The 13173-nt window shown below is 49.5% G+C and overlaps 6 protein-coding genes across 6 annotated transcripts; 3 read left to right on the top strand and 3 right to left on the bottom strand.

Moving 5' to 3' along the window:
* Positions 1–2199: 2199 nt before the first annotated feature.
* On the top strand, positions 2200–3486 carry M437DRAFT_29451 (uncharacterized protein; the record flags this gene model as incomplete). Its single annotated transcript, XM_041019162.1, has 1 exon — positions 2200–3486. A coding segment is annotated over one exon (1287 nt), but the record flags the coding sequence as incomplete, so codon positions are not given.
* Positions 3487–5014: 1528 nt separating this feature from the next.
* On the top strand, positions 5015–6232 carry M437DRAFT_66570 (ribonuclease T2; the record flags this gene model as incomplete). The annotated part of the gene is made up of 5 exons (XM_041024778.1): positions 5015–5027; positions 5123–5197; positions 5260–5653; positions 5703–6051; positions 6107–6232. The coding sequence occupies 5 exons, from the start codon at positions 5015–5017 to the stop codon at positions 6230–6232; spliced, it is 957 nt and encodes a 318-aa protein (XP_040879154.1).
* A 753-nt stretch (positions 6233–6985) lies between these two features.
* Positions 6986–8767, top strand: M437DRAFT_49939 (uncharacterized protein; the record flags this gene model as incomplete). The annotated part of the gene is made up of 4 exons (XM_041021918.1): positions 6986–7109; positions 7160–7375; positions 7428–7720; positions 7775–8767. 4 exons carry the CDS (start codon positions 6986–6988, stop codon positions 8765–8767), a joined length of 1626 nt encoding a protein of 541 aa, XP_040879155.1.
* Positions 8768–8996: 229 nt separating this feature from the next.
* On the bottom strand, positions 8997–9545 carry M437DRAFT_85042 (uncharacterized protein; the record flags this gene model as incomplete). Its single annotated transcript, XM_041028217.1, has 2 exons — positions 8997–9437; positions 9495–9545. 2 exons carry the CDS (start codon positions 9543–9545, stop codon positions 8997–8999), a joined length of 492 nt encoding a protein of 163 aa, XP_040879156.1.
* A 684-nt stretch (positions 9546–10229) lies between these two features.
* Positions 10230–11798, bottom strand: M437DRAFT_85043 (uncharacterized protein; the record flags this gene model as incomplete). The annotated part of the gene is made up of 1 exon (XM_041028218.1): positions 10230–11798. One exon carries the CDS (start codon positions 11796–11798, stop codon positions 10230–10232), a length of 1569 nt encoding a protein of 522 aa, XP_040879157.1.
* Positions 11799–12261: 463 nt separating this feature from the next.
* Positions 12262–13141, bottom strand: M437DRAFT_85044 (uncharacterized protein; the record flags this gene model as incomplete). Its single annotated transcript, XM_041028219.1, has 3 exons — positions 12262–12567; positions 12767–12943; positions 13013–13141. 3 exons carry the CDS (start codon positions 13139–13141, stop codon positions 12262–12264), a joined length of 612 nt encoding a protein of 203 aa, XP_040879158.1.
* Positions 13142–13173: the final 32 nt, after the last annotated feature.

Consider the following 13173-nt stretch of genomic DNA (forward strand, 5'->3'; position numbering starts at 1 on the left):
CACTTGCTAAAGAGATGGACGATGGCCTGACAGACAGCCACAAGTTAACCAGGAAAAGCCTGCCGAGCCTCTTGCGACTCACATCCTGACTCGGTGGAGCTACTACGCAGCAAGCAGCACCTTCATGTTTCAATAGCAGATCAACTGTCGCATGTAGACAGACACTGATATCGATATTTCCGATGACTCACGCCAGACTGCACTTCGCAAAGCGTGTTGTCAGGTGTCAAGCCGGAACTGACAGCTGGTCATCCATCAGCCAGGCGACTGGCCGGGTGATGGCCACTCGCTCGGGTTCTGACCATGCTCGGAGTGCAGCCTCCCTTTTAGGTACATATTGTAATTTGGATACATCGAAGAACCACAAGGGGCAATATGGCAGTTGAAGGTCAATCAACCTGGTCATTATTCGGAAAAAAACACAGCGCCTCTGAGCCGTCACGTTTTGCGGAGCGGGGCGATCCGTTTCTCGCGGGCCGTCGGAACCTCACACCAACAGAACCTTCTTTTTTACAAAATCTCGACGTCTACTTCCTCATTGCAGAATGAGTCGCATGGTTAACACGTTGCTCTCCAACGAACTTCAACAAGCGAGAATGCACTGTTGTGAAAGGGGCATGCGCGTCCATCGATACCGAAGCCAGGGCCAGGCGCGACGACGAGTGTGGCAGCGTTGTGAACAAGCCTCGTGCACGCGCAGATAGGTCGAAAGTGCCGTCGCTAATGCGGGCCAGTTTTCAAGAAATCTTTACGCATGATGGCATCTGCTCTGTGCTTCTGCATGGCAAAGGCTTGGGCGTGTGGCCATGTCCAAGTGTCTCCTGATCTGTGAATAGCAACAGACATGCTGCATTCACGCTGTCGACGACATTTACAGCTACCTCGTCGAATCAGCTTGCGTTCCAGAGATCTCGCATGGCTTTTCGGCATCTCATCTGAATCACTTTTCAATCTGTTTGCATTAGTTCGATCGCATTATGTGAGGCAGGCCGATCACTTCCCGGGTCCGGGTGGTCTCCAGCTACAGGGCAGCCCTGCAAAGATTTCCGCCAGATTGGGTGCTGGCTAAATTGACAGTGCCTCTATCTTCGCGCTATCAATGCAAGAACACGAAATTGAGTCTCTGAAAGAAACTCATTTATATTGCATCCCACGACCAAATGAATATCGCAAAGCCCGAAGGATCTGTGGATGCACGTTGACCGTTTTCACTCAGGAACCGGTACCAATGCAGACGGTGAGCTGCCCTTGTTGTTTTCTTCTGCGTTCTTCATGTCGGTAATGCGGACTGGACAAGTAAAGGAGAGCTATACGGGAAACGGATTTTTGGAAAACATGAATTCGTACAACATGTGGGACCACCCTACCAACGGTCGCCCTACACATCCAAACTGAGTATCGACTTGCACATCACCGTTGCAACTTCTGTCTACATTGAGGCATAACCCGACAACCTGGTTTGACGGACCCAAGGACAAGGATTGGGAGATCATCATGACGCCTCTCCAGATGCAATATGAAATTCATCTATTCTGCAGTCCGGATCGAGGATGTGAGATGGAAGGCCGTAGCTCGTCGCCAGAATGGGATAGCACTCTTTGAGATTTGTCAAACGGCATGGATCCTTATCCACAGGTGTGGCCCGTCTGTCATTGTTCGTTCTCTACCTGGAAACGACGTCCAAGGCTCCCCGTTACGCCACCATCGTAGTAGAGGGGCCAGTGTGGTAAAACAAAGGAAGTCGATGCTGAGTCTAATCTAGCGATATCGACCATCCCGTGTCATGAATGTATATGTACTGGCTTGACGCCTCTCATGTTTGTCTGCATCCTCACTCATACCTCGACACATTCTTTTCTTACTCATTGGGCTTTCCACGAGGTCAAGGCTGGTGCAACTCGGTATCACCTCCTTTCGACATACAATACCCTGCCAATTAGTCTTTCTGTTAGTATAATATCTTGATCGCTCAAGACGAAGCCTATCTCTTAGCCTTTCGAGATGGCTTCCCACAGCTCATTCGGCAAGGACTTGGAGAAGGGTAGCGACAAGCAGGTCGTTACAATCACAGAGAAGAACTCATACTCTTCTTTCTCAAGCATATCAACATCATCAACATTGGTCAGCCTGTCGAAGCCCGAGTTGACCAAAATCGAGGAACCTGTTCCTCCGAAGCGCCAGGCCAGGATCATTCGATACTTACGACACACTGGTCTCAATGTATATCGGCGAATCTTCTCGATCGTCTTTGTCGCCAATCTTGCAGGTTTGATCGGCTTATTGGCGGCCGGTCACTCCTCCATCCTGACCCACATGCCATATGCGGCCAACGCTGCAGCAGCCAACTTCCTAGTCGCAATCCTGATTCGCCAAGATTACATCTTCAATATGATCTTTCGCGTTTGTCAACTGGTACCACTATCCGCCCCACTACGATTGCGTCGTATACTCGCAAAAGTTTACGAGCATGGTGGCATGCACTCTGGATGCGCTATTGCCGGAACCATGTGGTTCATTCTCTTGACAGTCCTCATCGTCGTCAATTTCGAGACTGGTCGCATCATTCACACACCCCTGGTACCAATCTTTACTGTTCTTCTCCTGATCTGCTTCCTCGTGCTGTGTGTCTTTGCGCATCCGGCCATTCGTCACAGGTTCCACAACTCTTTCGAGTTTACCCACAGATTTGCTGGCTGGTGCTCGATCATTGTCTTCTGGGTTGACCTTGTTCTCATTGCCGACACTGTCCGTCTCCAGAACACCACTAGTCCTGAGCCGCTGGGTATCGCTCTAGTGAAACTTCCTGCTTTCTGGTTTCTCATCATCATGAGTGTGCACATCGTCTTGCCATGGCTTCGTCTCCGCAAGGTTGCTTTTACCGCCGAACGTTTGTCGGAGCATGCTATTCGCTTGCACCACAAGGAACACATGGGTCCTTACCGGGGCATCGCAATTGCAGAATCGCCTCTTGGTGAATGGCATCCTTTTGCATGTTTCCCCGATGGCGACGGTGTTAACAACAGTATCATGATCAGCCACGCTGGTGACTGGACTCGCAGAACCATTGACAACCCCAAGTCACACTATTATGTCAAGGGTGTTCTCAAGACCAATGTCTTGAATATGGCTTCCATCTTCAACCGTGTCCTTCTCGTCACCACCGGCACAGGCATCGGTCCTGCTCTTTCATTTGTCGCCGAGCCTAGCCGTAAAGGTCAATGCCAGGTCTTGTGGGTGTCATCGTCTCCTGAAAAGACTTTTGGTCAACCCTTGATTGACTGGGTGTATACTCTCAATGGCAACGCAGTTGTCTGGGACTCGAAGAAAGACGGCCGTCCTGACATGGTTGCACTGACGTTGCGGTTGTACAAGGAGATGAATGCTGAGGCTGTCTTTGTTGTGAGCAATCCCAAATTGACCAAGCAATTGGTCTATGGGTGTGAGAGCCGTGGTATCCCGGCATATGGACCTATCTTCGACTCCTAGATGTTCGTTCTTGTCGTTCCTTTCATTTTCTTCATCCTTTCCTCGTCTTTTCCCTTCTCTTCTCTTCTATCATTTTTCTGACCTTGTACACTTTCTCTCCACATATCTTTTTCTTTACCTTCTCACTATCTCTCTTTTATCTTTCCAAATTGGTTCCTTATCCTTCTCTTCTCTATTTTCTATAACTATGAGCGACGCAAGTCATCTGTACATTTCAGCATGTTTTTCTTCTGTCTGATTAGCGACTTCCAAAAGCCAGCGTGGTGGCAAAATTGGCTATCTTCATATTACCTTCTTATTCTTACCTATTTTATACAACATCCAATTCGATCTTTGTGATCTGACAAATCTCTTATCAAGTCTGTTATTCTGGACGATGGTGCCAACAGAGCTCAGATCAAGCCTCGCTTGTCGAGCAAATTTCATCTTGCCGTGTCTTTGTGAGATCTTCTTGTTTAGATCTCGTCGATTCGTTCAAGTCGTGAGCGGTCCAATCTTTCTACCCACCGTTTTCGTTAGGTAGAGCTTCCGAAGAGATTTGCATGGCCACTCGCTTTGTTGCACTTCGGCACTTCCGCGTGGCTCAAGCAAGATCTTCCATATCGGGGTGTCAATAGATCCTTCTCTCCCACATCACTGACTGGAGAAGGAAAGTCAATGAAATCAATCACCAGACCGTGTGATTTGTGCTTAGATGTCGCATGAGAGATGGAGTCGCAAAAACCCAAATGGTTGTGCTGCATGAAATGTCTCAGATTGCCGAGGACCCTTTGACCTCGGGCTATCGTACTCGTACCCAAGTTGTCGGGAGTGAAAGATGCAGCTGGCCTTACATGATCTGGTATGACATGGTCGAGTAAACAAGTACCTTCGATCCTCAAGATAGAATTGATCAAAGCACTTTATCCTGCAGGTGATGACTTTGACGTGAATGTCGAGGCGTTCATGGACAGGTTGGATTGCGGCGAGCGCTCGAGATGGCTTGGCACTCCCGCTTTCTGTTCATCCGGTTTCGTGAGGCTTGCCGTGTTTTCTCTCGGCGAATGTCGAGAGGACCAATCAATCGACCAACATGTGCTTGATAAAAGGTCAATTGAAGCCTTCAAAGCATCGTACTGGCGCCACAGAGCAGTGGCGACCAAGTTGTGGTGCTAGTGGTGGAAGACGTCAATTCAGCAGTCAAGCGACGACAGCTTCATCTTGTTTCGCGATCGGGCTTGATGCTCGACGATGCCTATCTGATAAGGATGGTATCAAAGACACCTGTATCAGCGCCCGAGGCGAGGACCGAGATATAAGAAGCACGGCATCCCTCGCAGATCAGGGCATCATTTCCTGAGCTCTTGACCAACCCCACAAATTACCAAGATGTCATGACGACCTTCCTGATTGGCGTCTGGCGATCGCGGTCGCGTCCGACAAGATTTCTGGCGGTGGAGAGGCTTTGAACCAATCATTCGCTGCACGCTGCCTTGTCGGACGACTATCTCGTCTGCAGTATGGCTTCATAGTTGGCGCAGAAGAAACTATGACGATCAGAGGTATATAAGAGTCGAGCGTGGCAGCACATGGCCGTGTTCAACACCTAGCTTGTGCTTGTTCATTCTCGTCAAGATGCGCTACTCAATTGCTACAGCTTCGCTTTTCACAACTTCAGCATTTGCTGTCTTGTATCCTGGCCAGAGTGACCTCAATCACACTTGCCAGATCAGTGAGTAGATTATGAGCCATTGCGGCAGCAGCTAGCAGGTTGCTGACGTCCTATAACCACAGCCAACGACGACGCCGTCTTGTCCTGCTCCAGCGCTGCCAATCCCAACACCGTCGACTCGTGCTGCGCCGAAACATACGGAGGACTCTTCCTCTCGACTCAATTCTGGTCTACATACACTGGCCTCGAGGCTGAGGGTCAATTGCTGCCTGCCGATCAGTGGACGCTGCACGGCTTGTGGCCCGACTTCTGCAATGGCTCGTACACTCAGTACTGCGACTTGAACAGACAGTATGACCCTACACCTTCGCCCAACACTACCAACAGCTTGCCCAATGGCACTGTTGTTCCCCCTTACAAGGGTCCCAACATTGGCACTTTCCTCGAGCCTTTCGGCAAATACGACCTCCTCGCATGGATGAACAAGTACTGGATCAACCAGGGTGCTCCTAACAGGTATGCATGAAGCATTGGGAAAACCGTTCACAAACTGATATGGAAACAGCGACTTCTGGGGACACGAGTTTAGCAAGCACGGAACTTGCTTCTCCACCTTCGACGTGCCTTGCTACGGCCCCGAATACGTCCAACACGAAGAGGTCGTTCAGTTCTTCGAGACCGCCATCCTCTATTACCGTCGTCTTCCCACCTGGGGCTGGTTGAACCACGCCGGCATCAAGCCTAGCAACACTACCACATACTCCATTGGCCAGTTCCAGGACACCCTCACTAGAGGATACGGTGCTTTGCCCTACATCGGCTGCAGCGGTCCTAGATACAATGAGACTGCCGCTGGTGCTGGCTCTATGGACAATGGTAGAACTCAGATCTCCGAGGTCTGGTACTACTTCCATGTAAGTGTGATAACTTCTCGAATACGAAAGAGTGGTCGACTGATGTATATCACAGGCTCTCGGTCAACCCCAGAGAGGTGCTTGGGTACCTACCAATGCTACTGGCTCTGTCACCAGCTGTGCAAAGGCCGCCAATGCCCTTCACTACCCTCTTCGTGCCAACGGCTCCACCTGGCACTGAAGCATTATGACAGATAAGTAGAAGAATCTGGGTGAAGGTGGAACGAATGTGTAATGTATAAAAAGTTGTCGAAAGTAATTACTGTGTATAGAAACTCGCGCGATCGCAGTATCATTTCGTGCCATTCATCCTTCTTGTGCACGTTACTCCCATGTGCGCCCTTTCCACGCCTTGTACTGCGCCCTACTATTACTCCCTGCCATCTTTCTCTTGACCCGATTTTGCCTATCAACCCCTCAAACCCTATCTGCATTCGCGGAATTTCTTTTCCAATTCTATACATGCATCTCCTGCTTATCTCGCACAGAAATCCGACTCGGATCCTTCAGGATGGTCGAGTCATTGAAAAATTGTTCAACACCGAGAGTAGCCGCAGCAGCTTCGGCTTGCCGCAAACAAGGTGGTACGAACCATTCGGCTCATTACCCCAGCCCTGCCAAGCGACAGTCCCCCATACCGATTCCATGAGTCTGTCAACGCGATCGAACTACGAGGTTTTCATTACTTGATAGTTTGCTATTGGATGCGGAGGACGTGTTGCGGGGTATGTATGATAAGGGCATCTCTTTTGCTGTGGTGGGTGCGGAAGGTAAAGTCCTTGGGTAGGTATATGAGGGCTTGCTCGTCTCTCGCTTTCCTGTTTTGTGTTTCTTTCTCGTCGAGGCCTTTTCTTCTTTTTCTTGAGGCTCTGTTATAAAAAGTCTTTGTTCTTGCTTCTTGTTTTCTTACGCCAACATGGAGAAGAACGACGATATGAAGGAGTTTCCTGAGGTTACTGCTGCCGCTACCAAGGATATCGGCGATGTCGAGAATGCAGGTGCTCGCAACCACACCAAGAGAGGCCTTTCATCTCGTCAAGTCCAATTCCTCGCCCTCGGTTCGTCGATCTCAACTGCCATGATTGTATCTTGACTAACCATCTTGCAGGCGGTGCCATCGGTACTGGTCTGTTCGTTGGTAGCGGAGCCACCCTCTCAGCTGTTGGCCCTGCTCCCTTGTTGATGGGTTACATCGTAATGAGTTTTGTCGTCTATGGAGTCATGAATGTTCTTGCAGAGATGACCACCTATCTCCCTCTTGAAGGTCTGAGTGTACCGTACTTTGTCAATCGCTTCGTGGACCCCAGTCTTGCTTTCGCCATGGGTAAGCTATGTCAACATTGCTTCTATCATCTGGATCACTGACAAGACCATAGGATGGAACTACTGGTACACGTTTGCCATGTTGCTCGCCGCCGAAGTCACCGCAGCTGCAATCATCATTCAGTACTGGACCGAAGCTGTACCCGTCGCTGTATGGATCCTTATCATTCTACTTGTCATTCTCGCCTTAAATATCATCGCTGTCTCCTTCTTTGGAGAGGCTGAGTTTTGGTTCGCATCGATAAAACTGTTGGCAATCATTGGTTTGATCATCCTTGGTGTTGTGCTTTTCTTTGGTGGTGGTCCGAATCATGACCGACTTGGTTTCCGCTATTGGAAGGAACCTGTAAGCGCGCCTGGACCGCAACACTCTGAAGGTTGATGCTGACATTGTTCCTAGGGAGCCTTCAACCCCTTCGTCGCCAAAGGTAACGGTGGCAAGTTCCTCGCCTTCTGGTACGCGTTTATCAAGTCCGGCTTCGCCTTCATCATGTCCCCCGAACTCATCGTGACCGCCGCCGGAGAAGCTGAAGCCCCTCGTCGCAACATCCCTAAAGCTGCAAACCGCTTCATCTACCGCCTATTCGCCTTCTACGTCTTGGGAACATTGGTGATTGGTGTCACTGTCGCCTACAACGATAAGAACCTGCTCAACGCCATCAGCAATGGTTCACACGGCGCCGGAGCCTCTCCCTTCGTTATCGCCATACAGAACGCAGGCATCAAAGGCCTCAACCACGTCATCAATGCCGCCATCCTCACCTCGGCCTGGTCATCGGGAAACGCCTGGCTCTTTTCTGGTTCCCGCATGCTCTACTCCCTCGCCCTCACAGACCAAGCCCCCAAGATCTTCCTCCGCTGCAACAAAAAAGGTGTCCCTTGGGTAGCCGTTCTCTTCACTTTCTGCATCGGTTGCCTGGCTTTCTTGAATGTCAGCAATAGCGGCGCTTCCGTGTTCAACTGGTTCACAAACATCACCACCATCTCTGGCTTTATCGCTTGGATTGTTGTCCTCATAACCTACCTGCGTTTCCGCCGCGCAATGATTTACCACAACATGCTTGAGGCCTTACCTTTCCGAACGCCTTTCCAACCTTATTCAGCATATTTCTCACTCATCATAATGATCCTGGTCACCTTGACTAATGGCTTTTACGTCTTTGTGCCTTCCAGGTGGAATGTTTCTGATTTCTTGGTTTGCTACATTACTATTCCTATCTTTTTGGTGTTGTGGTTTGGACATAAGGTCTGGAGCAGGAATTGGCAGTGGTGGATTGAGATTGAGCAGGTGGATGTGTGGAGCGGAAAGGATGTTGCTGATGCTGAGGAAAGAGAGTATGAGATTAGGACACCAAGAAATTGGATTGAGAGGGTTTGGTTCTGGGTTGTTTGAGTGTTATTCAAGAGAGAAAAGTTTCATGATTTAAGAGGATAGATTGAGGGTAGGAGGGATAGATGGGCATATCAGAGTGGATACACGACACTGCAATGAGATATTCAATGAATGTACCTTGCTGAATGCCGCCTACACCTCCTTCTCACTATTCGAGGTAAGATCTACGTCAAATCCACGAACCGAGAAGGTAGAAGAAACAACATACGCCAGGTGATATTTCGAAAAGTTAACCGCGATAAACATCATCCTCTTGCCCCAAAACACGTTCTACATCTTCTTCAATAGTCCAATGCCCAATCGAATACAACATCAACTCTCTAGCCGAGACTTCAAAACTAGCCCTTAGCGTAAGCGCCTCTCTCACCCCCGTTTCTTCATCTCTGTCTCCTGTAACGCTAACAAGTAACACAGTATCATCTCTCATCGACCTCTGATCCATAATCATAAAAAACTCGGTCGTGATCTCTGATTCTGTCTCTTCGCGAAGTTTAAGTAGCAGGTTATGGCATTTTTGCGGCCTCTTGTTGATGAAGGGTGAGTGAGGGTTGCTGGCGGATTCTACTGGTGGTGAAGAGATGTCGTCGTAGTAGTTAGTGAGGTCATCCACGAAGACACATTCCCACCATTCTTCTTCGTAGCCACTGGTTACGATGAAATGATCCATGAGCTGTTGACCTTGGTGAGCAATGATAAATATCAAAACAAATCAAGATTTACAACTGACCTCTTTGGTGAGCGGAGCCGCGCATACTATAGGATGCATAGTGGGTGCCATGATGAGTCCTGAGCAATGGCTTCGGAAGACAATTAATCGAGTGTTGAAGTAATAGACAATTGTATAAGTCAGGAGCAGGAAGCACGACAAGCCCAGGCTTCCAAAGTTCTATAAGCTGTTGCTAAGCTGTTCAGAAGACGATATTGCCAAGACATTATGTAAGCTGTTAGTAAGTCAGGATCATCCTATGACCTACTTAAAGCTATTGATTCATGGGAAAGAGTTCTGAAGGATAGGGACCCAGAGCACACTGATTAGGAAACGGCATAAGCATCTAGATAGCAAGCAAAATTACATTGCAGAAGATGCTTATCCTATGGCAAAAAACGAGAATCTGTTAGGACAAGACTTGTGGTATAAGCATGCTTATCTGATTTGCGTAAGGACAAAGAAAAACCTAGAGGACAGAAGAAAATCATACTACGGGGAGACAAAGATGAACGTGAGGCTAGTGCAAATAAAGCTTCAAAAGAAGCGAAAAAAAAAGCACAATCGGGCAAGAGACACATCTTTGGTCGTGAGATACAAAAAGGGGCGAAAAAAAGTTCTTCGATTGATATTTATACTAATTTGTCCGACCAAACTCCATAAAGCATGAAACAGAACGAGAACCAAATCTTCCGAACTGCATCTTAGAGCACTAGTGAGAGTCACTTAGGATGTAGACTTCAGCGTGGAAACCGTCTAGTCGATTTCCATAGGATCACCCGGACTGTCGGCTGTCAGATCAATGACCACTCTTGGTTGATCAGCCTCAAGCTCGATCACTTCCCTAGGATCGTTGGGACCGGGCAGGGGTCGAGGGGCTGGTACACCAAAAGCAGTAGGAACGCGGATAGGGATGTGGGTGTCTGCATGGACAGGACCACGGGTACCGTCACGCCAGCTAGGCTTGTCTTGATCACCATAGTGATCATTGGGGCGATAGGTAGAAGGAAATTCCTTGTCACGGCGCTTGATATCTGCGATCAGAAGTTTGTCAGTATCGCTTGCTTCGACATAGGTACCGGACGTCTCGTCCCAGTTCTCACCGTGCATGATCCTTTGGTCGCGGACTTCCTCTTGTTCCAAGATGCGGTTGATCTGTTGGCAATCGGGGTAGCTGGAACCATCAGGAAGTTTGTAACCATCTACAGGATTGTCTAGACGAAAATCAAGCATAAGCTCGTATTCGAGTCGACGGATCCACTCGGTGAAGCGGCGAGCATGGCTGCGCACGCTGTTTTCAGGGTTTCTTGTGATCTCAGCTACCCACTCAGCAACCTGGTTCTCAGTAGCACTGGTGGTGTTGTACTGGAAGACGATGTTCTGGCGGTCATTTGCCTTGTTGTAGAGTCTGGCCAATCCTTCCTCGAGGTATTGTGCAGCATCAGCAATCTTCTGCAGCTTAGTAACAGAACAGCGGTGTGGCATTATCATGGCTGTGGAAGTGGCGTCAACAATACTCACAATCTGATTCTGGAGATCATTCGATAGTGCCTTGCGTAGATAGTAATCATAGTCAGACAGTCGTTTCAGTGTACGCAGATTGATGGGGATATCACCGAGATCCCACACGGAATAGACTGGAGCATGTCCACGACTCGCAACCTGATCGTAGGCAGGCAATGGCGTATCGTTGAGCAGAGCCTGTGGGAGGGGCCCTTCAAAGACTGCTGCTGGGATCTCAGAACGTGACAGAGCGCGGACGGGAGTAGTCGGTGGTGGAGGATGAACATCGTCCGCATCAGTAGTAGCTCCGATTGAGTCGGCGACGTTTGGCGTATAGACTGACCCCTCAGGAGCCAGGTCATCTGCATTTCTTCTTCTGATGATGTCCTCGATCTGGCCGAGCAGATGGTGCTCCGGTACGTTCTGTTGAGTGACAATCGAGTGGCCATCACGGGGCTGACGATTCAGCTCGCGAGCGACTATCATGGGGCCTGTGAGCTCACCTGACTTAAGAATCGCTTGTTCAAACTGCTCATAGGTTGGCAACGTAGGCAACGAGTGAGTGTGATCTTGAGGATGCCAGGTTACAGGGGTGGGAGGAGGAGGGGGCGATTTCTCGGTCCATCGAGTGGAACATTCTCTGCACATTATCTCTTCCTGGTGGTAGACCAGCCAGGGCTCAGCGCAAGTACCGAGAAAGCTGCCCGCATCGCATTTACCGCTGTCAGGATCAGCATCAAAGGCATAGTACTTGGTTTCCCAATGTTTGTTGGTGCATCCATCGACGGAGCAGACGAACGTGGTACGTTCGCCGAAGCACATAGGGCTGGTGTTTGTTGTTGGTTTTCCTTCCTTTCGGGAGTTCTTGCAGTCGATGATTGAGCAGAAGTTGTGGAAAGGACCTACTTGAGCATTGGTCGCAGCTTATATATGTTTTGGTCTTGCTTACAGACTGCGACTGCCTGGACGAGACCGACACCGCGAACAATGAATTGTGTGGGCGCACAATGACTCGCCATAAACGCTGAAAGAAGTGTAGTGAATTTTCGCAGCACGATTCTTTGTACGATCTATGGCTTCGCGTGGAATGTCAACTCTAGATGTTCAAACTCGGGTGAAGCTATATCATCGACGCTAGGTGGTTGGCTCATCGCACTGAAGAAGATGTCATTCGAAATTTTGGCAGATTATTATGGCTTGTGAAGAAACTGTGTTCTCTTGTTCGATAGCGGTATCAGAATAAGGAGTACACACCGATGTTGTTGATTCATCTAGCCACAAGGACCTAGATCATCTTGCCGCTGTCACCCTTCTCGACCTTGGGTTCGATCTTTATGCCCTCCTGGTCATCATCCTTCTTGACCTCCTCGCTAGCCTCTGCGCCACCCGCGACTTGGTCCTCTTCCTCGTCAACCTCTTCAATGACACCGAGACCCTCTTCGGCCTTGATGTGAGCCACAGTGCGATCGGCAAGCTCCAGCAACTTGAGCTTCTCATCGTCTGTCTCTCCAGACTTGGCAATAGCCTCAGCGGCTCCATTGGCGGCCAGATGGGCGTGCAACAAGGCGTCCTGGCCGACTTGGGCGAGGAACTGGTGAAAAGTCAGTCTCTGGTCGCGTGCTGCATATTATTTAGCCATCAAAATGCACGATTTTGACAAGAAACACTAGTGTATCCATTAAGCGGACTCCTCATTGGCTCTCGATGGACCGATTTCAGAATCCTGAACTTGTCGTGCATTTCGACAGCAAGACCAAGGTCTTATGCTGAGAAAGGGAGATAAGACTTACCAGACGAGCGTGAACCTTCTCGGGGTAGGGTCCCCAGAGCACTAACTCCTGAGCCAACTTCTCACCCTCCTCAATGTTTCCCATGGAGAAGTGCTCGAGCATCAAGGTGTAGGTCTTGACTGGGTCATTCAGGAAGTCTTCGTCGTGGCTGTCGAGCGAAGAGGTAGAATCGTGGGTCTGCTGTACTCAGTCGGTAAGGTTTTTCTAAAAGAAGGATGTTGCGCGCGAGCTGGAGATGCAACGTACAGCCTGATGGGTGGTAGTGTAGTCAGAAGCTTGCCGATCGGTGGTAGGAGCCTCCTGGTGATCAGGGTGCTTGTTGGTGACCTGCTCATCGTGCATCGAAGCGCCTGCGGTGGCCTGCTGGTCGGGCATGATTGCTGGAAGTTCTGTTGTGTTGTGCTTGA

This window comes from Aureobasidium melanogenum, assembly GCF_000721775.1.
Source record: "Aureobasidium melanogenum CBS 110374 unplaced genomic scaffold scaffold_12, whole genome shotgun sequence".
Lineage (NCBI taxonomy): Eukaryota > Fungi > Ascomycota > Dothideomycetes > Dothideales > Saccotheciaceae > Aureobasidium > Aureobasidium melanogenum.